General features: G+C 43.2%; 1 protein-coding gene across 1 annotated transcript; it reads left to right on the top strand.

The window, feature by feature from the left end:
• The first annotated feature begins 400 nt into the window (after positions 1 to 400).
• DNAAF10 (dynein axonemal assembly factor 10) lies at positions 401 to 17283 on the top strand. The gene is given in 9 exon segments (XM_080999296.1): positions 401 to 631; positions 633 to 677; positions 4833 to 4933; positions 6609 to 6739; positions 9573 to 9674; positions 10530 to 10645; positions 13037 to 13171; positions 14577 to 14674; positions 16589 to 17283. Coding segments are annotated over 9 exon segments (1086 nt in total). The 5' UTR covers positions 401 to 481; the 3' UTR covers positions 16797 to 17283.
• The last annotated feature ends 10599 nt before the right edge of the window (positions 17284 to 27882 follow it).

The following is a 27882-nucleotide window of genomic DNA, read 5'->3' as shown; positions in this document are numbered from 1 at the left end:
GGGAGGTTTTTAAAGCAGGGGTTCGAGGGCCACCTGTCAAGGATGCTTTGGTTGAGATTCATGCATTGATGACTCTACAAATGTATGATTCTAACGCATGCAGCTTTCCCTTTAACTTTCTATGATGCTGTGATTCTGTCGCGCGTGCTTTGCCCTTCCTACGATTCCCTTCCCACTCAGAAAACACGCCTTCCACGAATTGAGCTTGAAAGCACCTGGCAACACACACAAACCCCACCCAGCCCCACCTGGGGGCAGCTGCGGCCCTTCAGCGCCCAGTCCCCTACGAGGAGAGGCCGCGCTGCCCCGGGGGCCGACGGGAGTTGGAGTCCCCCTGCCTCTGACGGAACCCTTATTGGCCAATGAGGAGCGGCGGGGAGGCGCCCGCTGCGTGCTTCCTCCCGGTAGCCCGGATGTTGCCGTTGTTGGGGCAGCCGAAGACGCGTCGGCTTTGAACGGGGAGCCGTTGGGGCGGGCCGCCATGTCGTCTCCGGGAGGCCCGCTGGAGAAGCCGCAGATCATCGCGCACGCGCAGCAGAGCCTGAACTACACGGCCTTCGAGTGCAAGTGGGTGCCCAGCAGCGCCCGCCTCGTCTGCCTGGGCAGCTTCCCGCGGGGCAGCGGCGTCGTCCCAGCTCTACGAGCTGCAAGGCGGCCGCCTCCACCTGCTCCGCGAAGTGAGTGAGGGACGGCGGGCGGGCGGAGCGCGGGCTCCCGCTGCCTTTCGCCGGCTGCTGCTGAGGAATTTGGCCCGCCTCGTGTTTGTTCAGGGGAGGGAAAGGGAACGAAGAAGGGGGGAGGAGGGCGAGTTGAATGGGCTGCCATAATAATAATAATAATAATAATAATCAAATTCAACTCTAATCGTGCTCGTCTCCCATGTTGTGAGAACTACGCCCTGAGAACTACAGGTCAAGGTGTGCAAATTTAATAAATTATAATTATTCGCAATTATTATTTATTCAATTTTTACACCCTCATTTGTAGTTCACAGGGCAGTTCACAACATACACATACTACATATATGTATATATATAAACACAAAGTACGTAATAAAAATAAGAACAAAAACAAACTGATAACACCCCCCCCCCGTCCCACAACCTAATTAAAAGGGTATACAGTGGTACTTCGGGTTACATACACTTCAGGTTACATGCGCTTTAGGTTACAGCCTCTGCTAACGCAGAAATAGTGCTTCAGGTTAAGAATTTTGCTTCAGGATGAGAACAGAAATCATGCTACGGCGGCAGCGGGAGGCCCCATTAGCTAAAGTGGTGCTTCAGGTTAAGAACAGTTTCAGGTTAAGAACGGACCGCTGGAACGAATTAAGTACGTAACCAGAGGTACCACTGTATAGCAGAGGTAGGCAATCTAAGGCCTGGGGACCAGATGCGGCCCATTAGCCTTCTCAATCCGGCCCGCGGGCAGTCTGTGAATCAGTGTGTTTTTGCATGAGTAGAATGTGTCCTTTTATTTAAAATGCATCTCTGGGTTATTTGTGGGGCATAGGAATTTATTCATTCCCCCCCCCTTCAAAATATAGTCCGGCCCACCGCATGGTCTGAGGGATGGTGGACAGGCCCATGGCTGAAAAAGGTTGCTGACCTCCGGTATATAGGGTGATAATTCGCGGAAGGACTGCTAATAGAGGAAAGTTTTTACCTGGTGCTTAAAGATACAGTGGTACCTCGGGATGTGAACGGGATCTGTTCCGGAGCCCCGTTCGCATCCTGAAAAGAACGTAAGACACGACTGCGCGGGTCGTGTTTCGCCGCTTCTGTACATGACATCATTTTGACTGCGCATGCGCGAGCGGCGAAACCCAGAAGTAATGCGCTCCGTTACTTCCGGGTCGCCGCGGAGCGCAACCCTAAAATACTTAACCTGAAGCGTATTTATCCCAAGGTATGACTGTATGCAATGAAGGCACTAGGCGAGCCTCCTGGGCGGGTGGGTGGATGGGTGGGGGCATTCCACAAGGAGGGAGCCATTGCAGAATAGGCCTGTTTTTGTGTTGCCACCTTCTGACCCTCCTAAATTTTGCTTAGAAATGCAAGGAGAGCAAAATCCACCTAGTAAAGCATCGTAAGAATCTCAGCAACTAGCAAGTTCTGGTCGGCAAAGGAGTTGGGAACCCGTTGCCAGACTCCATCATCATGACCAATGGTCGGGGGGGGTGGTTTGGGAGTTGTGCACCAGAAACATCTGGAGAGCCACAGATCCCCCACCCTTGCAGAAGTCCAATTTGCCTTCTCATGCCAGGATTATATGAAGAGTTGAAATAGTGTGGATTCATGCTTTTAAGCAACAAGGAAAAGGCAGACAGTGTTAGGAACTATGCGTTTGTGAATTGCAATTCATCCTGAACTGAAGCATGCCAATTCTAAGTTCAGGTTATTACGTGGGAAACAGGAGTCAATATATGGAACTGCTTTCATAAGTTATGGTTCCCTTTCCAAAGACACACCCCTCCTCAGCCCCATTTAAAAAGGAAAGGGAAAAAGGGGGAGGGAGTCACAGGGTAGGCAGTCTTGCTGGTGTTTATTCAGAAGTAAAGCCTGTCAGTCAGTAGAGCATGAGACTAAGGCCTGGGGTCTGGATCTGGCCCAATCACCTTCTAAATCTGGCCTGCGGATGGTCATGTTTTTACATGAGCAGAATGTGTGCTTTTATTGAAAATGCATCTCTGGGTTATTTGTGGGGCATAGGAATTTCTTCATTTTTTTCAAAATATAGTGCGGTCCCCCACAAGGTCTGAGAGACAGTGGACCGGCCCCCTGCTGAAAAAGTTTGCTGACCCCTGCTTTATATGGCTAATATATTTGGTCACCATTGTTCACTCCCATGTATCACGTTCTGGCCATTGTAAGTAGTAATCTAATTGTATTCAGTGAGTGAGGTGCCTTAGGTCAGCTAAGTAAGTTTGTGACTAAGATGATATTTGAATTGGGCTCATAGCTCACATTCTTAGGTAAAGCTGCCTTGAGTCCCTAGTTGGGCAAAAAGACAGGATATATAATAATAATAATAATAATAATAATAATAATAGAGACACATTTAGAGATGGGTGAAGAAGTGTAAATATTAAAAATAGCTTCAAGATGATAACTAATTTCAGTTTCAACTTTTAATTAGGAAGATTGATAATGAACTGTAAGCATATCCCAAAACAGGATCAAATAAGAGAATCATGTATGGATTGGCATAGATAAAATGAAGCAATGTAATATTTGTTTTACTCAGCATTTGGCAAACTAACGTTCAGTAATCAAGCACTGTTTAGAAACCAATAATGATGGAGAAAACCATGCTGATCACCATGGTGATAACCATTAGCTTTGCTTGTCTACACATCCCTTTGCTTCCCACACAGCTTTGGTTGCTGTAGCTATAGCAATATAGGAGAACACAATGTTGGCCGCCTTATGCATTGAGGAGTAGATTGTGGATAAAGTATTGAGGAGTGAGAGTCTTTTCGTCCGATAGATTGGCTGGCCAGTTATGTGAAATCAATCATGAGGTCTTCTCAATGAACAACTACAGTGGTGCCTCGCAAGACGAAATTAATTCGTTCCGCGAGTTTTGTCGTCTTGCGATTTTTTTCGTCTTGCGAAGCACGGTGTTGAGAAAGTTTTGGAAAAGCTTCAAAAATCACCGAAGTCTTTAAAAACCTCAAAAAAGGCTACCACACCGCGTTCTGTGAGTTGCTCCTCGAAGTCAAGTCGCAACTGTATTAACAGTGTTAAGAAAAAGGAAACAAACTTGCAAGACGTTTCCATCTTGCGAAGCAAGCCCATAGGGAAAATCGTCTTGCGAAGCAGCTCAAAAAACAAAAAGCCCTTTCGTCTAGCGAGTTTTTTGTCTTGCGAGGCATTCGTCTTGCGAGGTACCACTGTACTCTTATTGCTTTCTAGCGTTCAGAGAATGAAGCTGTTTTATTTTAGCATTGTTCTCAGTGACTAGCAGCCTATTTACGGCACTTGTTTAAACATAGGATTGCATCCAGCATTTTTTTCCTGTTTGTGCAAGGATTTCCACGTGAACAACAGGACTTAATCTCTCTTTCTCCTTCCCTGCACCCCACAGCTATTGTTATCCCCACTCCTCTGAAGCAGGTGGAGGTGGGAGTGGGGCTGCATGGAGAAAGGAGGCGGAGAGGAATCCCATTGTGCAGGCAGAACTCTTTGTGCTGGAAGGATGACATAAGTGGATGCAGCTCATAATTTTTTTATAATCTGATTTTAGTTACGCAATCCTATCCCCAAAACATGTGGTATATAAATAATACTAGTTCTGATATTTGCCAATTTAAAAAATATGAAAAGGGGAGGGAGAAAATAATAGGCAAGTTGCAATCTACTTTTATGTTTGCAAACTATCAGCAGTTGCTAGGTTTACTAACTATGGACATCTCTGAAATAAATTGGAAAGAAGAATGACAGCTCAGTCTATGGATGCCGATCCAAGAATGAGTCCAACTGAATTCAAGTGGAATTTACTCCTAGGCAAATGTGTATGGGATTGCAGCCACAGCGACTTAAAATAGCCTTATTAATGACAAATCTCTCCCATAGTCACTTAGACAAATCAAATTTCATAACCAAAAATCAGACTAAAATGTGTGACTTGTCTGTTAATATCAATATTCATGGTGCATATTTGAATTTTGCTAAAGCCTACAAGCAGTAACTCTTCAAACAAGAGAAACTGGCTTTTGACGTTTACTTTTTTATCAGCACTTAATACTAACAGAACCAGTCTGTTAGATTGGACAAGATAATAAATGTAAAATTATTAAGCCTTCCTCCTAGTTTTTTTTTTCTTTCCAGATTGAAAAATCAAAGCCTGTTAAATGTGGAACCTTTGGTGCTTCTTCTCTGCAACAAAGATACCTAGCTACAGGAGATTTTGGTGGAAATTTAAACATATGGTAAGAACATTTCTGCTGGTTAATACTGCTTAAATCTCCATTTCACACTTCACCTATTCTTTTGTTCTCAGCTAATTCAAATTTGTCACTTTATTTAAGTCGTCTTAGTTTAGGATCACAAAGGTTTTAGGCAGTTGTAACCTAATTCAGTTATATAGAAAAATTAGTTAATTATGCCACCTCTGCATGGTTTTGTGACTTTCCAAAGCAATTTGTGATATGCAATCATAGACTACTATTTAAATTTTTAAATATCAGTGAACATATTTAGGTAGTGTTTTTAGATACTGTTGTTTTATAAATTTCATAGTCTTTTTGAAGTGTTCCCTTCACAGGTGAAAAACCACCAAAGATAATGGCACTTGGTTGTTGTTGTTGTCTTTTTTTGGGAGTGGGGAGCTTTCTTCATGCTTACCTTTTGACCCTTATTAATCATGGTTTCACCAGACAGAGAAATCCATGAATCTGTATACCTTGTTAACAACTTGCTTTTGTTTCCTGCACCAGTTCTCCTAATACATGTATTAACTAGATTAAATAAGAGTATTTTACATTTTCTTCATTTGTCCTGATAAGCAGAGGGTGTATGCGGGTTGTTGAATGATAGTAGCATTGACTAGCTAGAAAGAAGCACTGTGTCCAGATGCTAAAAGAAAAAGTAGATCTTAAGGGAAAAAGAAAAACCCTAAAAAGAACAGGATTTGCAAATATGGTAAGATTACTATTGAACTCACAACCCAAGGGGCACATTTTGCAATCTTCTGATTCTTGTTGTCCCTTTCTTGAATGATTTAGAAAACTTCAGATGTTCCTAGATGTCAGCAGCTAATACTCAGGCAAAAGTTATTTATTTTTGAATCCCCCCCCCTTAGGATTTCACCCAGCCTTATGATAAAGCTATAAAAAAGTTAAAAGGACATATTTCAACCTCCATTCTCCCATTTCTTTTTCTTTCTATCTATCTTTTACATTTTTACTAGCTCTTACTATTTGAACCGGTTCTCATGTAGTACTAAGTGAAAACATGATTTAGTAGCAGATAGAACAGCAGCAACAGGAACCTGCAAATTTGCGTGTTTGCACTAAGCTATGATTTGGCTTAGCACTGCATGTGAACTGGGCCTTTGCAGGCTCAGCATACCAATCAAAAAGTTGAATTGTAGTCTTGAATTTTTGTAGTTTGGATTGTGAAGGTGTTTCTTGAACCTTTGGAATTCCATCAGTTTTTGGTGGGAAAGGAAAGAACACAGTTAAAAAAAATGTTTGCATCAAATTTGTCATTGTAACAAATAGCAATGATAAAAATGTTGCTTCTTAAGGCTTGAGCAGGTTCAGATTTTGATTAATGGGTTGTTACTCTTAAAACCACTTTTGGTTTTTGCATCAGAAATTTCACAGATTTTTGCATATCATTTTAATAATCACTGCTATTTGAAACTGAATTGAGAATAGTTTGTTTTAACCATTGTGGTATAAAATATCCCTAATTCAATTTACTGAGAACCATTAAAGAACACAAAACTAATTATGCCATAAGCTCTCATGGATTTAAAGTCCAGTTCCTCAGGTGCACCAGCTTATGACACGGTAGTTGTATCGTATGTAAGTTGCCGTAAGACTCTTAGCTTCATCTTTGGAAATCGTAAAAAAATAATTGTTCCTTTCTGGTGTTTAGGAATTTGGAAGTTCCAGAAATCCCAGTGTACTCTGTGAAGGGACATAAAGAAATAATCAATAGTATTGATGGCGTTGGTGGCTTAGGAATTGGAGAAGGAGCACCAGAAATTGTGACGGGAAGTCGGGATGGTGAGTTAGATCTACTGCAGTGTCACTGGTTAGAAGGAAAAGCGAAGTGGGTTAGGATAAATCCAGCTAATAGCTTCCAATGATTACCATTCTTCTGTCTTCATATGTTATGAACCAATTTAGTCCTGTTATCTAAATTTAAAGGGTGTTTCCATCTACTCAGAAGTAAGTACTGTTCAGCTGAATGGGGCTTACTCCCAGTGGAGATTGGCATGCTTTCCTGTGAGTAAGCCTGATTAACACAGTGGAACTTACAAGTAAACGTGCCCAGGATTCCGTCACCTGTCTTTACCATAAGATAGTTTCTGAGACCTAAGCAATTCTAAAACATTGTCTTTTCAAACTAGGACAACTATGTAGGGATATTGAGAATGGGAAAGTGAGAGGATTGAGAAGCATGGGGGATGGTCTAAGGTAAAGGTAAAGGGACCCCTGACCATCAGGTCCAGTCGTGGCCGACTCTGGGGTTGCAGCGCTCATCTCGCTTTATTGGCCGAGGGAGCCGGCGTACAGCTTCCGGGTCATGTGGCCAGCATGACTAAACCACTTCTGGTGAACCAGAGCAGCGCACGGAAACGCTGTTTACCTTCCTGCTGGAGCGGTACCTATTTATCTACTTGCACTTTGATGTGCTTTCGAACTGCTAGGTTGGCAGGAGCATGGACCGAGCAATGGGAGCTCACCCCGTCGCGGGGATTGGAACCGCCGACCTTCTGATCGGCAAGTCCTAGGCTCTGTGGTTTAACCCACAGCGCCACCCGCGTCCCCTCGGGCGATGGTCTACTCTTGCTTAAAAAACTACTAGATCAAAATATCTTGCATCTCCCAAGCATCGCATGGTCAAGGGTTGTACATGTGCACTTTCTTGAGGCCACTGGATTCTAAGCTCCAGCAGCTGAGAAGGGCATTGTCCCTGCCTTGCTAACTCAAGGTCCCAGTATTTTTCTGGGAACTGGACTTGGCTGAGCACTCACCTGATGTCTGACATTAAGGGTAGCATCATGGACTTGCGTCCTCCTGCCTGACGGATCCAGAGCCGCTCAGTGGAGAAAGTTGGGGAGGCCAATGCTTCTATCATTTACTGGAAAGGGGAGGGGAGAGTGAGATGCAAGTGGAGACTGGTTTGTCACTCTAAACGTGAAAGAACATGAATGTGCCTGAATTTGTGGAGGGAGGACAAAGGAATGATCATCTATTTCCTCTCTGCCCCCACCTTTCTAGCAGTTCATTTTCTGATGGGTCTTCACTTGACTTGTTTTATTTAATGTGGCCTTTTGCTTTCTATGAGTTCAGTTACAAGCTCCTATGAATCACTTTACAAGCATAGCAGCTTGTAGGATGGAGAACTAGTGAATAGCTGTTAATTGCAGCAGTTCTAAAGTAACACCGGATGATGATGTTTTGAGCTGTGCCTATGTGCAGCAAAAAAGGTGGACGGTTATATTGCTCTAGCAGGGACTGACCAGGGAGGTGAGTGGCAGCAATCGCAGACCATCCTGTCTGATATCAGGTGCTCCAGAGGGTGCAGTACATTAGCTTAAGATAGGTCATTGGCGTTGTGGTGTTTTGTTTTTTTTTAAAAAAGAACACCAGCTGGAGCAACACTGCATGGCTGTATTTCATTGGGCAAGCAGAAATGCCACGGGGTCTACAGAGATGCAAATCAGCATGGGTATTGCTACAACTAAGAAGTCCCCTGAGGATTAATCTGTACTGAGCATTTGTGGCTGTCTTACAATGTTTGCGCATGCTTGGGCACATTAGCTATTCTGTAAACTAGTAACTGATAGTTTTAAATAAGTCCATTTCTTGTGTACATTCCAGGCCCTGTTGAAGTTAGTGGCACAATATCTCTTGTTTTTAATAGATTGCCACCAGATGTCAGAGCAAATCAAGTTTACTTAGGTATAATAGGGGAGCAAAAAAGGATGAAAATAAGAAGAGTCTATTTCTGATTTCCCCACCCTTAAATCATGTCGAGCTTTCGTTAAAACTTATTGAATTATAAGCTTCTAGTATAAAGAAGCTTTTTCTATTATTCTGTTTCAAAGGGATGTCAGATGAGGACCAGGCCTTTTTGCGGGGTGGGATGAGGAGGATATGAAAAAAAGCAAAGCAGCAATCTAAACACAAAAATCTGTCAGATTTTTAAGACTAGGAAGAGGATGCTCTTACAGCTCTAAATTAATAAGACTACACCTACTGATTAGTGCAGTCTATCACTGCTTATCCATAGTTGTCCTCCCCGCCCCCTGCCCAACTAGTATATACTTGGTAACAGCAGTCTTGGCCAGCCTTTTTCCATTCCAGGTTCCTCCTCAGCTGCCATATGATATGGTTACAAGGGTACTGCAATCAGATCTACATATGCTGTATGTTCTATTTTGAGTCCCACATAGAACAGGGTTTTCACATAAGTCATTAGAGGACTGTAGCAAACTGATATCTGCATATATGAGGATACAAAAAGAACAACATCAAGACAATTGCAGAAAGATCTGTATAATTTACATATAAAAATGTATTATATTAGTAGGCCTGCCTTCTTAATGGAGATTACAGCTTCCAGGAAACGGAAGCTAGTATTTTAGCTGAGTTGCATCTTCTTTAATTTATCAGTTAGTCTGCTCATTGGATGAAACAGCTCATCCATCAAATTGTGAAAGCATTGAAACAAACTCTTCTATTTTTTTTAAAAGTACATTAAAAATGAATAGGAGTAAGGGAGACATTAATAGTGTTTTATTAAACAAGTTGCTGGGGCCGAAGTGATAGAATAAATGCCACCAGGTATTTTATCAGTAAAATAATAATCCATTATCCACTTTTGCAGGGACTGTGAAGGTGTGGGACCCAAGACAAAAAGACACTCCAGTTGCCAATATGGAACCAGCCCAAGGAGAGAGCAAGAGAGACTGCTGGACAGTTGCGTTTGGTAAGGCCTCTCTTGAGCTGGTTGATTTTTGATGGCATACAAACATATATCATGGAACTTGTCTTTGCTCCCATCGCTTTTGTACCATAACATGGAGTTTAAATGACTCTATATGAAATGGAGTCTGTAGAGTGCTGCTTTTGGAAATATAGCTTGCAGCTACTTCCTTTTCTCTTTGATCTTCTCTGGGTTCTATCTTTCTGTTGCAGAAGCACCACTTCTGTCTCCAAGAATGCAGTTTTGACATTTTAAATAAAATAAGTAATACAGAAAGACAGTAAAAGGTAAAGGGACCCCTGACCATTAGGTTCAGTCGTGACTGACTCTGGGGTTTCGGCACTCATCTCGCTTTATTGGCCAAGGGAGCCGGCATACAGCTTCCGGGTCATGTGGCCAGCATGACTAAGCTGCCTCTGGCGAACCAGAGCAGCGCATGGAAACACCGTTTACCTTCCCACTGGAGCAGTACCTATTTATCTACTTGCACTTTGAGGTGCTTTTGAACTGCTAGGTTGGCAGGAGCAGGGACCGAGCAATGGGCGCTCACCCCATCGCGGGGATTCGAACCACCGACCCTCTGACCAGCAAGTCCTAGGCTCTGTGGTTTAACCCACAGCGCCACCCACGTCCCTACAGAAAGACAGTAGCTTGCACTAAATCTTTCCAGCTGTTGCCCTTGTCCTTTGTTAAATGCCTTTATCTCTTCTTGAATAGTAATAACCTGTCATTCCAGGACTGGTTTTCTACCAGAAATGCATGATGCTTTTATAACAGAATAGGTGCACAAATGTGACTTGTTATAAAAATTGTTGGTCATATGATTTTTTAAGCAGTGCCTCTTATTTTTCTAACTAGGTAATGCTTACAATCAAGAGGAACGTGTTGTATGTGCCGGCTATGACAATGGGGATGTCAAGTTGTTTGACCTTAGGAACATGACACTGCGGTGGGAGACCAACATCAAGAATGGGGTAATGTTTCACAAATGTATGTCTAAATGTCCATCTTTTTAAAAAATTATTTTTTGCAATACAGATACTTCTAGTCTGGGAATTATGCTTAGTGCGATTAAAATTAAGCTGCATATTTAGTTATTTTTTTCTGTGCACTTTTTTTGGGGTATGGCAAAAAAATATTACTCTTTGTATGACAGTAGTCAGTACAAGTTGCTAAGCTTGCATTTGTCCTCAATACTTTGTAGTTCAGGCTTTGGAAATGACATTGAAGGATGTCTTTGTTACAAGGCACGGATCTGTAGAGGAATAAAATCTACACAGTTAGAATGAGAAATATACCGTATTTTTACGTGTATTAGATGAGGTTTTTTGACTAAAAAGTCATGTCATAAAACTGGGGTCGTCCAATACACGGGTAGTGGCAAGGGGTGGGGGAAGTGGTGCGACTGCCAGTCAGCTGGTTGGCGGGACCGCAGTTTCCCCTGATGCTGCAGCGAGTGCGAAACGATCTAGGGAGTTTTTCCTGCCCACAGCTGCATGGGGGGAGAAGCTAAACAACTTTGGGCCATCTCCCCTCATTTTCTTAAAACTGAGTCTCAAAAATGGGGGGCGGGTTTCTTATACATGGGGGCATATTATAGATGGAAAAGTACAGTAGTTCACTAAATGAAAAGTGTAGTTCTATACAGAGTTCAGGGTACCCAGTCTTGTTGGCTGGGATTCCCTCCTTTCCCCTAAAAATCACACAGTAGGTCTTGGGCCTGTGTTCTGGAATGGCAAGCTCCCTTGCTACATGTCAAACCACTTCTGAAACTCTTTTTTAATTTTTTTTTAAATTTTCAATGCAAAATTATAACAAAAATTACAAACATTGAATCCAAGATAATACTATACAAACAAGAAAGAAAAACAGAACACCAAAAAGGAAACAAAAAACAAAAGAAAAAGCACACATCTACAAATAAAACCATATCTTCATTCTAATCTAGTCATTACATACATATACACATATTGACCTTGTTCCTTTGTTCCTTTTACTCTTTCTAAATTGTGTCTAATGTAGATTACTTCTATCTTTATACTTTTTTACACCATTTTTCTTTTTCTTTAACCCTGTAAAGCATCATTCATTACATACCGATATGTTTATTCCAGAGCAATGTTTTTTCATATACTCTTTAGCACATCCCCATTCTTTTAATAATTTCTGGTCCGATTGTCCCCTTATGAATGCTGTGAGTCTTGCCAGATTTATAGATTCACAAAATTTAATTTGCCATTCTTTCATTGATGGAATTTTTCTCCCTTTCCAATTTTTTGCTATAAGCATCCTGGCAGCTACCACTTCTGAAACTCTTGTAGTCTCAAAGCCAGATTACAGTTGATCATGGAGGTCTGCTGTTATAACAGGAATCCCACGAGGCATGCCTAAGCTTTTGGATTGCTCCCAAGGTCCCTAATTACACTTCCCTTGGCAAGTGAATTTGCTGCCCCCTATCAGAAAATCCCCAATTGTGTAGCTAGAGAAACAGCTTGAGGTTCTCTTTACTGTTGCACGGTATTTTGGAGGTGCTCAGAACGCCCCCAGAGTTCAGTGCAACCGCAGTGAAAATCCCTTCCTGGTAGGAAAGGAAGGCACAGAAGCACACCTAAAAAACAGCAAGGCCCACTCTTTTCCTTTTGAGCTGAAGACTTGTTATGCTTGCTTCTACGCTTCTGTGGTGCTCCAATCACCTGAGAAGGTAAAGAAGAAAATAAGCCCCAGCCTGGTCTCCAGTTGGAATTCAAGGCGTGGGGCAGGCATCAGCCTAGCATTGTGCTGGCTTATGAGGCTGCTTCTTAAATTGCCCTACGATTCAGGAATATTCTCCCCTATTCCAAACTTCAGAGTAAGGGAGGGTAGCAGGTGATTGCCTATAACCCTGGATTGTATTGTGGCAATTGGGGAAGGACCCTTGGAAACGGGTCAGGATCCCAGAGACTATGTAGTTTGGGTTGGCTGCTACTGCCAGCCAAAATTTGTGAATCCCCGTTGAGAAGGAGGAAGAGGGTGAGACGACAGCCACAAACTCAGGGCCTGTTCCAGCTGGACTGTCTTCCCACTCTACCCCACCCCAGTCAACTTTACATTTTATACTATTTATTTTAGTCCTTTAAAATTGTAAGCTGCCTTTGGTACCTTGGCAGAAAGGCAATATATGAATGAATGAATGAATAATATGCATATATAACTATACCCCAGAAGCGTCACTTTGATTCTAGGCATACCTAAATGTACATAGGAATGGCCTGCATGCCTTTCCATCTTGAGCTTTTTCTCAGTGGGACTTGCTTCTAAATAAATACAGTTAGGATTGCACCACAATTCTGCTGAAGTCTTAATGCTTGCTTGCTTTATGCTTCTAGGTTTGCAGTCTTGAATTTGACAGGAAAGATATAAATATGAACAAATTGGTAGCAACATCACTTGAAGGAAAGTTTCATGTTTTTGACATGAGGACTCAGCATCCAACTAAAGGTTTTGCTTCAGTTTCAGAGAAGGTACGGTATAAAACACAGGCTGTTCATTGTTCTGACAGAAAATATGCTACTCTTGCCATGGGGAAGACGCAAAGCAAAAAGTTTAGGTGGGAACAGATGCTCATAAGAGTACTATGACTGGGGCCCTAAACCTCTGGAAGACTTTCCCCCCTGAACACTCTTATGGGGCAGTAGTTGTGATGGCTTGAGAATACTCTCCGCAAGAAAAGTTTCTGCTCACTCAGAGATACATAGATACAGTCTTTATTTTACATATGTACAAGCAGCGCACATAATTATGCGTCCGAATCTTGAGAGTCAGATTCCCGAAGTGACTTACGTCCGCCCCTTTTCCAGCAGAAGAGGCGAGGCATTCTCAATTGATGTCTCTGCCCCCCAGCGCTTTAACCCTCTCCTTTCCTGAGCAGATGGAACCGGCACTGCATCGCTGTCAGTGCCAGAGCTTCCTGTGCGGAGTTGAGGCTCTGCTCCAGCATCTGAGAGCCTTCCCTCCTCCTGACTTCCCCTCCTTTCCTGCACTGGCACTTCCTGCCCCCCTTCCTCTGCTTGTCTCTCCTCCTCCTCCCCTGCGTTCTCCGGCAATACCATGACAGTAGTCAACTAACTTTTTGCGGTGGGGATTTTTTTGGTAAACTTCTATGAAAAGGTTCTCTCCCCCCCCCCCCCCAGTCGTATATAAATGTTGTGAAATAAATTGTGGGACGAGGGCCTTCTGGTGGTTCCCTTGCTGTGAGAAGCCAAGTTACAGGGAACCAGGCAGAGGGCCTTCTCGGTAGTGGCACCTGCCCTGTGGAACGCCCTCCCACCAGATGTCAAAGAGAAAAATAACTACAAAACTTTTAGAAGACATCTGAAGGCAGCCCTGTTTAGGGAAGCTTTTAATGTTTAATAGGTTATTGTATTTTAGTGTTTTGTTGGAAGCCGCCCAGAGTGGCTGGGGAAACCCAGCCAGATGGGCGGGGTATAAATAATAAATTATTATTATATTATTATTATCTTTGAGCGAAGAAAAGGCTAAGTTTGGAGTGCGGTTGGATGGTGCCTTGTAAGCCTCCTTCCAGCAGCTCCTCCAGCCAAGCTGGTGCCAAATGTCTGAGCTGCCCCGCCCTGCCCCAAAGGAGGTGCCTCCTCACGCTGCCCCACAGGGGCCTGGGAAACACCCCCTGGCCAGCCCCAGAGGCACCATTTGCTAGGGCTGCTGCAGCTAGCAGTCACACAAGCCTTTGGGAGGCAGAGATGCGAGAGGGCATCAGAGGAGGGAAGGAAGGAAAGAGGGACGGAGGCCAGTGTTGCCCGTGGCACCCCTGACCAACATTCAAGACACGCCAGGGTGCCATGGCACACGGGTTGAAAATCACTGGATTAGACTAATGTATGTACAATTTTTGTATAACTTTGTTGTTAGGCCCACAAATCAACCATGTGGCAAGTTCGGCATCTTCCACAGAACAGAGATATATTTGTGACTAGTGGAGGAGCCGGAAACCTTCACCTTTGGAAATAGTAAGTATTTACTGTTCATCTGGGTGGAGGGGGGGCAGAGAAGTAGGACCAGGTTTGTCTGAGTAGCCCTAATTCTGTACATTTAGTTACGGGTTATGGTGATGGTAGCTTTTCATGTCGTAGGAGAGCTTACTGTTAAGACCGAATTATTAGAAGTGGCTTAGCTTTGCATCTGCAACCTACCTTTTTTTTTTTGGCAGTGGATATACGTTGCAGGGGGGCGTGGGTGGCGCTGTGGTCTAAACCACAGAGCCTAGGGCTTGCCGATCGGAAGGTCGGTGGTTCGAATCCCCACGGCGGGGTGAGCTCCCGTCGCTCAGTCCCAGCTCCTGCCAACCTAGTAGTTTGAAAGCACATCAAAGTGCAAGTAGATAAATAGGTACTGCTCTGGCGGGAAGGTAAATGGCGTTTCCGTGCGCTGCTCTGGTTCGCCAGAAGCGGCTTAGTCATGCTGGCCACATGACCTGGAAAAACTGTCTGCGGACAAACGTTGGCTCCCTCAGCCTATAGAGCGAGATGAGCGTGCAACCCCAGAGTCGTTCGCGACTGGACCTAACGGTCAGGGGTCCCTTTACCCTTTACCTTATATGTCGCAGGAAACTTAAATAATTTTGCCATCACTTTGTGTTCAAACACAGCTGTACATTCCTCTGCCAAATGAAAATATATGATCTTTGTTCCATAGATTGAGTACCTTACTAGTGTTCCTAACAGTGACTGTCCTCCTGTAATATGTTAATGCTAACAAGTCCCTGAAATAATACTTAACCAACACAGATTTGTTTCTATTCTCCCTGTAAGTCTGTACAGGGAACACACTGTCCAGTGGCTTAAGCCCTTTGTTTCTTCTCTGCCTAGCTCCTACAAACGGACATAATTTCATTCTCCCTTACTCAAGGGTGGCTAGTTAGAACTAGAGTATTGGGGGGGGGGGGGGAATTTTGCTGAGCTGCTAGGCTCTTCCACTCTGTGAATTGGCTTGATGTTTATATGAGCCTTCTTGCTCCAGAAGCAGTGTGCTTTGCTCCAGCACAGATGCCATTTAAAACTAACTTCTGAACAGAACCACAAACTCCACCCTCTTGAGTGGGACAGACAAGAGAAGAGGTTTTAGCTCTTTTAAATGGCTACACTGAGCACATACTGAATATAATAAAATTCAGGAATAGCATACATCTTCTGTTTTTAATGTCTGTCTTTATCGTTTTTAAAATTACTCCAGCTAGAGGTTTTTTTGTAAGTAGCATACACGTCTTGATAAATAAATTTCAGCATACATATTTATGTATTTTAACATATTACCAAGGAGCTTTATAGAACAGAAAGCTTATTGACACAGCCTTGATCAGGCATAGATGTTTTGGGACTACAATTCCCATCATCCCTGACCACTGGTCCTGTTAGCTAGGGATCATGGGAGTTGTAGTCCCAAAACAGCTGGAGGGCCACGTTTGCCTATGTCTGGCCTTGATGTTTAACGTCCTTCTGAGCTTTGGTTTGCCAAAGGCTGCAGTATTCACTTGCCTGGGATTTCTCCCCATTGAATTCATTAGGACTTCTGAACAGACGTGCATAGGAATGTTCTGTAACTTAGCATTATTAAAATTCTGGAATCTTCTGCATTTCCTTTGTGATATCTCCCATCTCCCGCAATGTCAGTATGATATAGTTTCTGGGGGTTGGATTTGAATGTGAAGAAACCAGGTTGAGGAGTCACTTGTGAGATGCATGGAGCGACCTTAGGCAAGTCACGATCTTAGCCTAAACCAACTTACAGGATTGTTGTGAGGGTAACGTAAGATACCCATTGTAAGTGACCCTGAACTCTTTGGTGGAAATATTGATATAAAAAAAGAGCATGTGGTGTGTGCTTATAACAGGCTTTTCACATACCTTTTTTGATCTATTTTCCAGTGAGTATCCTGCGCAGCGGTCTAAGCAAGATTCAGAGGGAAATGAGATGGGAGTAGCAGGTTCGGTTAGCCTTTTACAGAATGTGACGTTGTCAACACAACCTATTTCAAGCCTTGACTGGAGCCCTGACAAAATGGGTCTCTGTGTCTGTAGTGCCTTTGATCAGACTCTGAGAGTACTCATCGTCACTAAACTGAACAGGATTTGACAAAGGACTTCTAAGGAGCAAAAATGTATGAGTTCCAGAGCAAGAACCTTTTAGAAATGTAATGGAATCTCTGTATGACCTCATGCTACAGAACAAAATGTGAAACATTTTGTCTGGGATACTTTTCACCATTTTGAAGTGTAGCATACATTTCTACAACCTGTGCCTTCAGTTTTAGCACATTAAGACCTGTTTGTATGTGACACACTTAAGTTCAAGGTTTCTTGTGGTTGTGGCCTTTTTTTGTACAGCAGTAAAAATTTGTTGACATTTGCTTAAATCATTTTTAATCATTTTGTGTGTCTGTTGCCCACAAAACTAAACCATATCTTAGAAACCAACTTCCAGAACTAGCAAGTGTTTTTCCTTTAAAGTACTGCATTTGTTAGTATGTTCACCAAAATGGCTTGGATTGCACTTATTTTCTGCATTTAAAAATTTGAACAGCTGTGTTTTAATGTAATAAAGGTTAATGTTTGTAGTGATATTTTTCAGTTATTGGCTGCTTATTTAAAATATGATAAATAAACATGAATGGAATAGTATTATAATTTGAGTGTAGTTTGCTATACTCCGGCCAGAAAGATGGGTTTCTGCACACCTATTTTGATATTAAAACCACACCTACCGTATTTTTCTCTCTATAAGACGCACCAGACCACAAGACGCACCTAATTTTTGGAGGAGGAAAACAAGAAAAAAAATATTCTGAATCTCAGAAGCCAGAACAGCAAGAGGGATCGCTGTGCAGTGAAAGCAGCAATCCCTCTTGCTGTTCTGGCTTCTGGGATAGCTGTGCAGCCTGCATTCGCTCCATAAGACGCACACACATTTTCCCTTACTTTTTAGGAGGGAAAAAGTGAGTCTTATAGAGCAAAAAATACGGTATTTTGATATTAAAACCAACTTTGCTCAATTTACAATCATTTTACATTTAAGATCAAATTTGCTTAAACTTAATTTTGTGCTTGTGCTTAGAAAGCAGTTGAATATTAATCAAATTTAATTCCCCACATCAATTGGGTGTTTTGAACAAGCTATTATTCTTTTTCAAGATCAATGTAAAATCTAAATCTATAGACAATAAAAGCATAATAAAATAAGTTGAAAGGTTTAACAGATCAACAAAAAATAATATAAAATGTCAGACAGGTCTTAAAAACACAGAAGAAGCACTACATCTGAATCACTGAAGAGATTCCAAGTCAAATTTTATTTTGATTAAGTGAGAAACATCTAAGCTTCCAAAGTATGCATATACAGTGCACTGAGAATCACTTTGAACATGATTTTCCACAAGGTTGGAAAAATCCACACATGCCGGAACTGGGTGCTTGCCTCGTGTGAAGCTGTGGACAGTTTTAAAATAAATAAAAACAAATAAAAAGTATTTTGTCATAGAAGTGATATGTGTGACCAGTCCTGTGAAATAGTTTACAGTCTTGAAGATGTTCATTAAAAATAAATAAATTCTGCAGTAGAAACGTATTGCAAAGTTTCAGATAGAACAAAAGAATTGTAAAACTATGATTTCCAGAACTTCTCAAGACACCACATTATTACTGCATCATATTCCAGGCCAATAGAATGATCTACTTGATGACTTTGTGTCAAACATCTTGATTTCTGTCGTGGCAGCATGGATCTTGCTTGTTTTGGAAGTAAGCCCCACGGAGTTAAAAGGGTCTTACAAGTAAATTGTACCGAGAACTGTAGCTGCGTAGTGTCAGCTTATGCATATCTACTCAGAAATAAATTCCACTGAACTCAAGAGGAAGTACTCCCAGTTAAATGTGCATAGGCATGCAGGCATAAGACGTTCCAGACAAGGAATGACCGCTGGGAGGAGCATAGAAAGAAAGAAACATGTTGCATCTGCCGGGCACAACCAGGCACCGAAACACTCCCAACGGTTTGACTTCAGCCCCAAAGGCGCACTCTTCCACCGTTTCCTGAGACAAAGGTATGTCAACTTTTAAAGCGCCTCAAGCCTTTTTGTTTTAATCTTAACACTGTAGAGCTGAGAGCTTCAGTAACTGAACCCTAAAATATATGGTAAAGGTAAAGGGGCCCCTGACCATTAGGTCCAGTCGTAGCCGACTCTGGGGTTGCGGCGCTCATCTCGCTTTATTGGCCGAGGGAGCCGGCGTACAGCTTCCGGGTCATGTGGCCAGCATGACTAAGCCGCTTCTGGCGAACCAGAGCAGCGCACGGAAACGCGGTTTACCTTCCCGCCGGAGCAGTATCTATCTACTTGCGCCTTGATGTGCTTTTGAACTGGTAGGTTGGCAGGAGCTGGGACTGAGCAACAGGAGCTCATCCCGTTGCAGGGATTCGAACTGCCAACCTTCTGATCGGCAAGCCCACAGCGCCACCCGCGTCCAAAATATATGGAGGACCGCCAATTTTGCAGCTAGAAATCCTAAAACCAACTGGGGAACAGCAGGCCTTAGTTCAGGGTGGAATGTGGGGACGGGTTTCTCGTGTTTTCACTGTACCATCTCTGAGCTGCCTCTGCTGATGGGCCCAAGAATTAGGTTCATCAAGAAGTCTATATCGTTTTGTTTCAGGGCTTTCTGGAGAAAAATGCCAGCAGTAGTTTCCTATGCAGCTAAACACAGTGGGGGACTTTGCAGTGGCAGAAGTCCCCCCCCCCCCATTGCTGATGGGGCACTTCCAACATGTCCTCATCCCCCTTCAACAAAGATCAGGACGTGAGGGCTGCAATGTTAAAATGTCTATAAACCGAGCTTACAGAAAATTTGCTGTACATAATATGTCCATCCCAATGTTATGCAAGCTTGTAATAATAATAATAATAATAATAATAATAATAATAATAATAATAATTTTTTATTTATACCCCCGCCCAGCCAGATGGGCGGCTTCCAACAAAATATTAAAATACAGGGCTGCCTTCACATGTCTTCTAAAAGTCTGGTTGTTGTTGTTGTCTTTGACATCTGAAGGGTATTCCACAGGGCGGGTGCCACCACCGAGAAGGCCCTCTGCCTGGTTCCCTGTAACTTGGCTTCTCGCAGTGAGGGAACCGTCAGAAGGCTCTTGGCGCTGGACCTCAGTGTCCGGGCAGAATGATGGGGGTGGAGACGCTCCTTCAGGTATACTGGACTGAGGCCGTTTAGGGCTTTAAAGGTCAGCACCAACACTTTGAATTGTGCTCGGAAATGTACTGGGAGCCAATGTCGGTCTTTCAAGACCGGTGTTATGTGGTCTCGGCAGCCGCTCCCAGTCACCAGTCCAGCTGCCACATTCTGGGTTAGTTGTAGTTTCTGGGTCACCTTCAAAGGTAGCCCCACGTAGAGCGCATTGCAGTAGTCCATGAAATGACAAAATGCCAACCCAGTTTGGCCAAATGGCCTGATAAGAGTTAAATTACATGTGCCATACAAATTCCAGCAGCATGTCTCATAGTAAACAGAATAGATATGTGTCTGAAAATGTAAGTGAATATGAGTCTGGGACGAGCTGCACAAACTATTAAGCAGCCTAGTGTGGAGGCAAGTCTAGATCTTGAATGGCCCTCTCTAAGATAAAATGGGTATTTCACTCCCCCTGGGAATTCCAATAGCTGCAATGCATTGCTTTTTTGTGTTTCATATGAATCAAAAAATTAATCTAGATCCAAGAGTGAATAAAACCAGACTAATATTAGCATTGTTAAGCAATTTCACTGTTGAGTTGTGTTGTCACCTCTTTTTAAAAAAAGGCTTAATCATTTGATAGGAAACAACGAGAATAGCTCTGGGTTAAGGAAGCTGTGAATTAATACTTCTTGCTTCAGCTAAATGGAGAGCAATGGCCTTGTCAATATATTTGATTTGAGATTATGTGCCTGCAACTTAAGCATTTTATTTCAGAGTAGGTGCAGGATTTCCAAAATGGACCATGCCGTAAAAAGCCCCGTCTAGCTTACGAAACAGTGGAAGGTACCGTATTCTGACCCTGTCCTCTAGTGGGCAAATATGAACATTGCAGAAGGTGAAGCCGTGTTTTCCAAGCAAGAGAAGAACTAAATAAAAGTTATTCAGTACAGTATATAGGAAAGGTACAAATCAGAACTGATTTAAACGTATTATGATTTCCAGGCCTTTTGAGAAACCTGAACAATCAAGGAGAACTTGTCGCCGTGACTTACATGATTTCATTTTAAGACTGAGTTCTACAGCACGCAGTAGATTCCTACAGGCATGTAAGGGTTGCATGTATCTGGGCAAACAGAAGGCAGCTTCAAAAATTTTGGAATCCAGCTCCTCCTCTCCATTGCGCAAGTGGTTTAAGTGCTAAACAAAAGGAGGAGGGATTGTCAAACTAATGCACTACACTTAATTGTCTTTTCATTTAAGGTTTTTTTTTTTTTTTTTTGTTTGCATCAGACAAGTCTGTTTCATTGGAAATCAGTGCTTCTAAAACCTGAACTTTTCTCTGGGAGCTATGCCATGCCTGAAGGCAGCAAAATGTTCCAGATGACAGGTTCCTGTGCCACTACCCTGTGTTTGTGTTTTGGTGTGTACACAGGTGAAACTCGGAAAATTAGAATATTGTGGAAAAGTTCATTTATTTCAGTAATTCAACTTAAAAGGTGAAACTAATATATGAGATAGACTCATGACATGCAAAGCGAGATATGTCAAGCCTTTATTTGTTATAATTGTGATGTTTATGGTGTACAGCTGATGAAAAACCCAAATTAACAATCTCAGAAAATTAGAATATTAAATGAAATCAGCAAAACAAGGACTGCAAATAGAGCAATACTGGACCTCTGAGAAGTAGAAGCGTGCACATGTACTCAGTACTTGGTTTGGGCCCCTTTTGCATCAATTCCTGCCTCAGTGTGGCGTGGCGTGGATGCTATCAGCCTGTGGCACTGCTGAGGTGTTATGGAAGACCAGGAAGCTTCAATAGCAGCCTTCAGCCTTCAACTGAGATGTGTGAGGTTATGGACTGATAGAATGCTTTGGCTCATCCACACTGAATATTCTCTTTTACACACAACAAACTGAGTGTCCCAACACCTTCTGAAAAAATGAGAGAGATGCTTTGGTTATAAAGAGAGTTCCCCGAGTATGGTTTAGGATGGGGCCGAAGATACCCTGTTCTTTTCTTCAATGGCAGCATTAGAATAGATTGGTACCTGCGACCCACAGATCATCACATGCAGTATCTCAGATTGTAACTGCATGAAGCGTGCATGCTGGATCCTATAGATGGTCCAGAAAAACACTTGTGACTACATGGTACAGTACTTTGATATGCTTGCCAATAAAGCTCTTTCCGCCTGCTGTTAAGTTATGGCCATTCAATTTGTTCAGGAGCAAATATGGATTGTGTGGCTACTGGTGAGTGTAATTTATAGCAGAACAGCTACTAAATCATGCCGTTGGCATTCTTCATTACAATAAAGTTGTCTAATTGAAAGACGTCCTCATTGACAATCTGACAGGTGGGACCTATCTTAAAAATGAATTTTGAATTATTGTGACTGCAGTTCCTAAATCGAGCTACTGTAGCTGTTAATCCTTGAAACAGGGCCTATATTCACCTAAAGCAGAGCTCTCAAGTGCACTCTAGGTTCAAGCATAATTTGTTCCCAATCTATAGACTGCCAAATGAATTTGATGCTTTATGGTACTGGAATCAAATAAATCACCTTTTGATCACCTGAAAAGGCCTGCTCCAAATTCTAGGTTGTATAAAACAGAGAGAAAACGGGGAGATTTTCCCCTTGACAGTCATCTAGTCAGTCTAATTTTGCCATTAATAGAGCAAAGGTGCCAGTTCTTTTTGTCAAACTGAGCTGGGTTTATGTCACCTTATCAAATACTATATTTGATATTAAATAGAGCTGCAGCAATTAAATGAAATTGGATAAACTTTTAATTAGCTAAATTACCAACCCAGCTGCAGATATTGGTTTAAGTTACTAATTTTTTTTTAAGTGCTTATAAAAATTGCAGGTGATAAGCATCAATGTAAAAGATGCGTTCTTTTGGGACGTTCACTACATGTGTGATCTTCTAAAAAAACACTTCTTGCTTCAGAAATGTTGTTCTTTGCCCCCATGCAAATTTATTTGATAGACCCTAGCCTCACTATACCTGGGAGTAAGTCCCATTGAATTCAAGAGACTTGCTTCTTCATAGGCATGGTTAGGATTGTGCCGCAATTGATTAAAACTCAGATGCTCATATATTTCAGGTGGTGCTCACCTGACTATCCTGGCCTAAGTCAGATGTCAAAACAGGAGAAAAACGTCCAAGATGCTAGGGAGCTGTATCAGTATGCAAGGGATATTGCCCCATGTAATCAAATTTAATACAGTCATACCTCGGGTTGAATGTGCTTCAGGTTGAGCGCTTTCGGGTTGCGCTCTGTGGCAACCCGGAAAATGGAGCGCGTTACTTCCGGGTTTTGCCACTTGCGCATGCACTCAAAATGATGTCATGCGCATGCGCAGAAGCAGCAAAAGGCAAGCCGTGAACCGTTGCGTCTTACGTTCCATTCAGGATGCGAACGGGGCTCCGGAACGGATCCCATTCGCATCCCGAGGTACCACTGTATATGGAAAATGTGCTAGAGAAATTTGGGGCCTTTTGTTCTGTCTGTCGGTGCCCTTTAGAGCCTGCCACAAACCAACAATAACCTGTTACTGGAGGGTTAAGTGGGGTTAAGATTGCAGCCTTTCATCTCCCAGTTTCCTCCTGCTGGTATTTCCGTATTCCAGTACGATTCCAAGTTTGGGAATACTTCATATTAGAATACATGATGAAAACTCAAGTCAATCATGTAGACTTTACATTGACTACACTTGGCTGCATTAGACCACAAGGGATTGGGGAGTCCAACACTGAAATTTATTGCCAATGAAAAAAGCATAATCAGCACAGAACATACCGCATCTATTAGAACATCAATAGTGTCCTGAGTTTATTGAAGCCGCAATTCTGCACAGTATGATCACATCTTGTGCAGTGGCTATATTCCAGGAGGGGGTGCATATATGCAAAAATGTATATACCTGAACCACCTCCTTGGAACTTGCCCCCGTTTGACCATCTTTATCTTCTAAGAAAGGCAGAGAGCTTTTAAACTCTCAAGCTTCCTTACCAGGCTCTGAGATGCTCTCACAAGATCCCACGGGACTGTCTGAGTTCCTGCAAGATCTTGTGAGAGCATCCCAGAGCCTGCTAAGGAAGCTTGAGAGTTTAAAAGCTCTTTCCATATGTCAGGAGTGCTCTGATGGTGTTTCCTGCTTGGCAGGGGGTTGGACTCGATGGCCCTTGTGGTCTCTTCCAACTCTATGATTCTATGATTCAATTAATTTGCGAGATTTCAACCGGTTGGCTTTCAACTATGTAAGGTTGAAATTGTGCAAAATCGGATCATACTGTACACACTTATTTGGGATTAAAGCCCATCAAATTCCTAAGACTCTGCTGCAAACAGTGTTGGATTACCCAATAGGCACCCTAAACATGTATTTAGGATGCCAGCAAAGGATGTCGCCAAAAAAGAGAGACAGAGTACTGCTTTGCTTCTCAAAGCATAACCATTTTTAATTTGCTTCTGATTTGTTTCATTTGTCTCTGACTTACAAGATCATGTAAGAGATTTGCCTCCGACTTACAACATATAACAAAAGCCTTCATTTAACCAAACCAGCTCTGGTCATGCAAAATGTTGCCCAAACACATCCTGTCATTTAATCTAGCTCATGTCCAGGAGACACTTTGTGGTACGTGCCAATTACCCTAATCTTAACCTGTATCTCTTTTCTATCTACCATTTTGAAAAAGAAGAAAGACCGAAAAAGCTTTAATCAGAAAGCCCTGTATGATCTCAGGGAAATAACCCTGAAGTGAAAATCATGCTTGTTCTCTTGTATCGTTTACTTTTGCATTTAAATGTTGATGGAAGCACTCCCTTTTAAGAGGGCAGATAGCACATCTTTCTAATAGAATTACACCAAAAGGAAGCACAGTCCTTTGACTCAAAGGCTAAATTGGTAATGCGGGCAGGGAGAGAGAGAGGCCCATGTATGGCACAGGATTAGCCAGTGAGGCAGGTGCCTGAGGCTCTGGCAGCAGTCCCATTAACAACACCCCCAGCCCTCTATAGCAGCCCACTTGGCAGCTCCTCAGTTAGCCTGCTGCCCTCAGCACCAGTGCAGGATGCTGTTCCATCACCAATGCCAAAGTAAATCTAGTTATATTTTCTGCATATGCCTTTTGTTGGGGGAATCGTGTAATTTTTTAAAAAACATGAGACTTTTCTAACTTACCTGATGGCATTATAAGCAATACTTAGGCAGTAAAGTGGAGTGTTTAGGAGAACAAATGGCTGAGTGTGTGTGTGTGTGTAAAAGGTAAAGTAAAGGGACCCCTGACAATCAGGTCCAGTTGTGGCCGACTCTGGAGTTGTGGCGCTCATCTCGCTTTATTGGCCAAGGGAGCCAGCGTACAGCTTCCGGGTCATGTGGCCAGCATGACTAAGCCACTTCTGGCAAACCAGAGCAGCGCACGGAAACGCCGTTTACCTTCCCGACGGAGTGGTACCTATTTACCTACTTGCACTTTGACGGGCTTTCGAACTGGTAGGTTGGCAGGAGCTGGGACCGAGCAACGGGAGCTCACCCCATTGCGGAGATTCAAACCGCCGACCTTCTGATCGTCAAGTCCTAGGCTCTGTGGTTTAACCCACAGCGCCACCCGCATCCCGTGTGTGTGTGTGTGTGTGTGTGTGTGTGTATATTCACACCATATTGCCCTTCAAATCAGGAAGCAAAATGTACCCGGCCGGTCCTTGTCACGGTGGCAAACAGCTGTCTGCCTACAAAGTATTGATATTGGACTGGGGAGGAAGGCTGGTCTGGATGGCATCTGTGGGTCCCCTCTGAGCCTGTATTTATATCTACATAACATAGAAAGAGAGGCTGTTAAAAGTTGCCACACTTACGCAATAGAAATCTGGAGTGTGGTCTGCACATCACACAAGGCACCTCGTTTCCTAGAAAAGTCTCTGTGTCACCCCTTCCTCCCATTTATTGTGAAAAAGCATCGTTTAACCAGCCAATCTAGTTGTTTGTTACTGTTATATATTTTTGTGCTTTTATATTGTAAACCAACCTCTGATCATCAGATGAAGGGCAGTATAGACATTAAATAAAGAACTTAATAGATGCCTCCAGACTCTATGATGGAATATTGCCCTTGATTGCTTATTATCGCCCTGGCCATTTTTGCAGCTTAGCAGACCATTTCCCCCCTCTCTTTTCCTTTGCATGCAAAAGTGAAAGCATTATACAGTGGGACCTCGGGTTAAGAACTTAATTCGTTCTGGAGGTCCGTTCTTAACCTGAAACTGTTCTTAACCTGAAGCACCACTTTAGCTAATGGGGCCTCCCGTTGCCGCCACACGATTTCTGTTCTCATCCTGAAGCAAAGTTCTTAACCCGAGGTACTATTTCTGGGTTAGAGGAGTCTGTAACCTGAGGTACCACTGTATTCTATTCCTCTCCTGTGGCCTGCCAGGCCTAGGCCTTCAGGGCCTGCCTCTTACAGACACCAGCCTCCATTAAATAATCTTGAAGAACTCCATGAGATAAAAAATAGGTGCCTAGTGCCTGTTGGCTTTCCCAGAATCTGTGGTTTTTCATTACATCTCATTTACACACACACACACACACACACACTAATTAACTTATGGAATCAGCTACCACAGGATAGCTTTAGATGGGAGTGAAGACAAGTGCATGGAGGAAACAGTTATCAGTGGATCTCTGCTGCCACAAGGATTACAGGCGAGGTGGGAGTTGGGGGGTGCATTGATGGCTCCCTGTTTGTGGCTGACTCCCCAAGGAGCCTCGCCAGGTGCCTTCATTACACACCTTGAGGTGCCAGGCAAAAACCTTCTTCAACCAGCCCCTTGGCTAACATCTGATACCCTTCAAAGGGGAGTTGGGGGGCATTTGTGGGAGGGAGGGGTTTTTGTTTTGTTCTTATTATGCATTATATCTCCTTATATTGTTTTTTATGCTGTGAATCGCTTTTACATCTTTTCTCTTTTACACCTCTCTTTTAAATCAGAACCAGTGAGGGCGGTGAAGGTCCTGTGTGAATGTCTGGAGGCAGTTGGAGGATGGATGGTGGCTAACAGATTGGAGGATGGATGGCGGCTAACAGATTAAGGTTGAATCCTGACAAGACTGAAGTACTGTTTTGGGGGGACAGGAGGCAGGCAGGTGTGGAGGACTCCCTGGTCCTGAATGGGGTAACTGTGCCCCTGAAGGACCAGGTGCGTAGCCTGGGAGTCATTTTGGACTCACAGCTGTCCATGGAGGCGCAGGTCAATTCTGTGTTCAGGGCAGCTGTTTACCAGCTCCATCTGGTACGCAGGCTGAGACCCTACCTGTCCGCGGACTGTCTCGCCAGAGTGGTGCATGCTCTGGTTATCTCCCCCTTGGACTACTGCAATGCTCTCTACGTGGGGCTACCTTTGAAGGTGACCAGGAAACTACAATTAATCCAGAATGCTCCAGATAGACTGGTGACTGGGAGCGGCTGCCGAGACCACATAACACTGGTCTTGAAAGACCTACACTGGCTCCCAGTATGTTTCCGAGCACAAATCAAAGTGTTGGTGCTGACATTTAAACCCCTAAATGGCCTCAGCCCAGTATACCTGAAGGAGCATCTCCACCCCCATCATTCTAGCCGGACACTGAGGTCCAGCGCCGAAGGCCTTCTCACTGCGAGAAGCCAAGTTACAGGGAACCAGGCAGAGGGCCTTCTCGGTAGTGGCGCCCACCCTGTGGAACGCCCTCCCACCAGATGTCAGAGAGAAAATTAACTACCAAACTTTTAGAAGACATCTGAAGGCAGCCCTGTTTAGGGCAGCTTTTAATGTTTGATGTATTTTAACATTTGGTTCAGCATCTTAAAAAGCAGAGACATCACCTTGCCAACAAAGGTCTGTATAGTTAAAGCTATGGTTTTCCCAGTAGTGATGTATGGAAGTGAGAGCTGGACCATAAAGAAGGCTGGTCGCCGAAGTATTGATGCTTTTG

This window comes from Podarcis pityusensis (genome assembly GCF_964106645.2).
Source record: "Podarcis pityusensis genome assembly, chromosome: 3".
Classification (NCBI taxonomy): domain Eukaryota; kingdom Metazoa; phylum Chordata; class Lepidosauria; order Squamata; family Lacertidae; genus Podarcis; species Podarcis pityusensis.
Note: the sequence above shows the minus strand (reverse complement) of the source record. Positions and strands in the feature narration are given on the sequence as shown.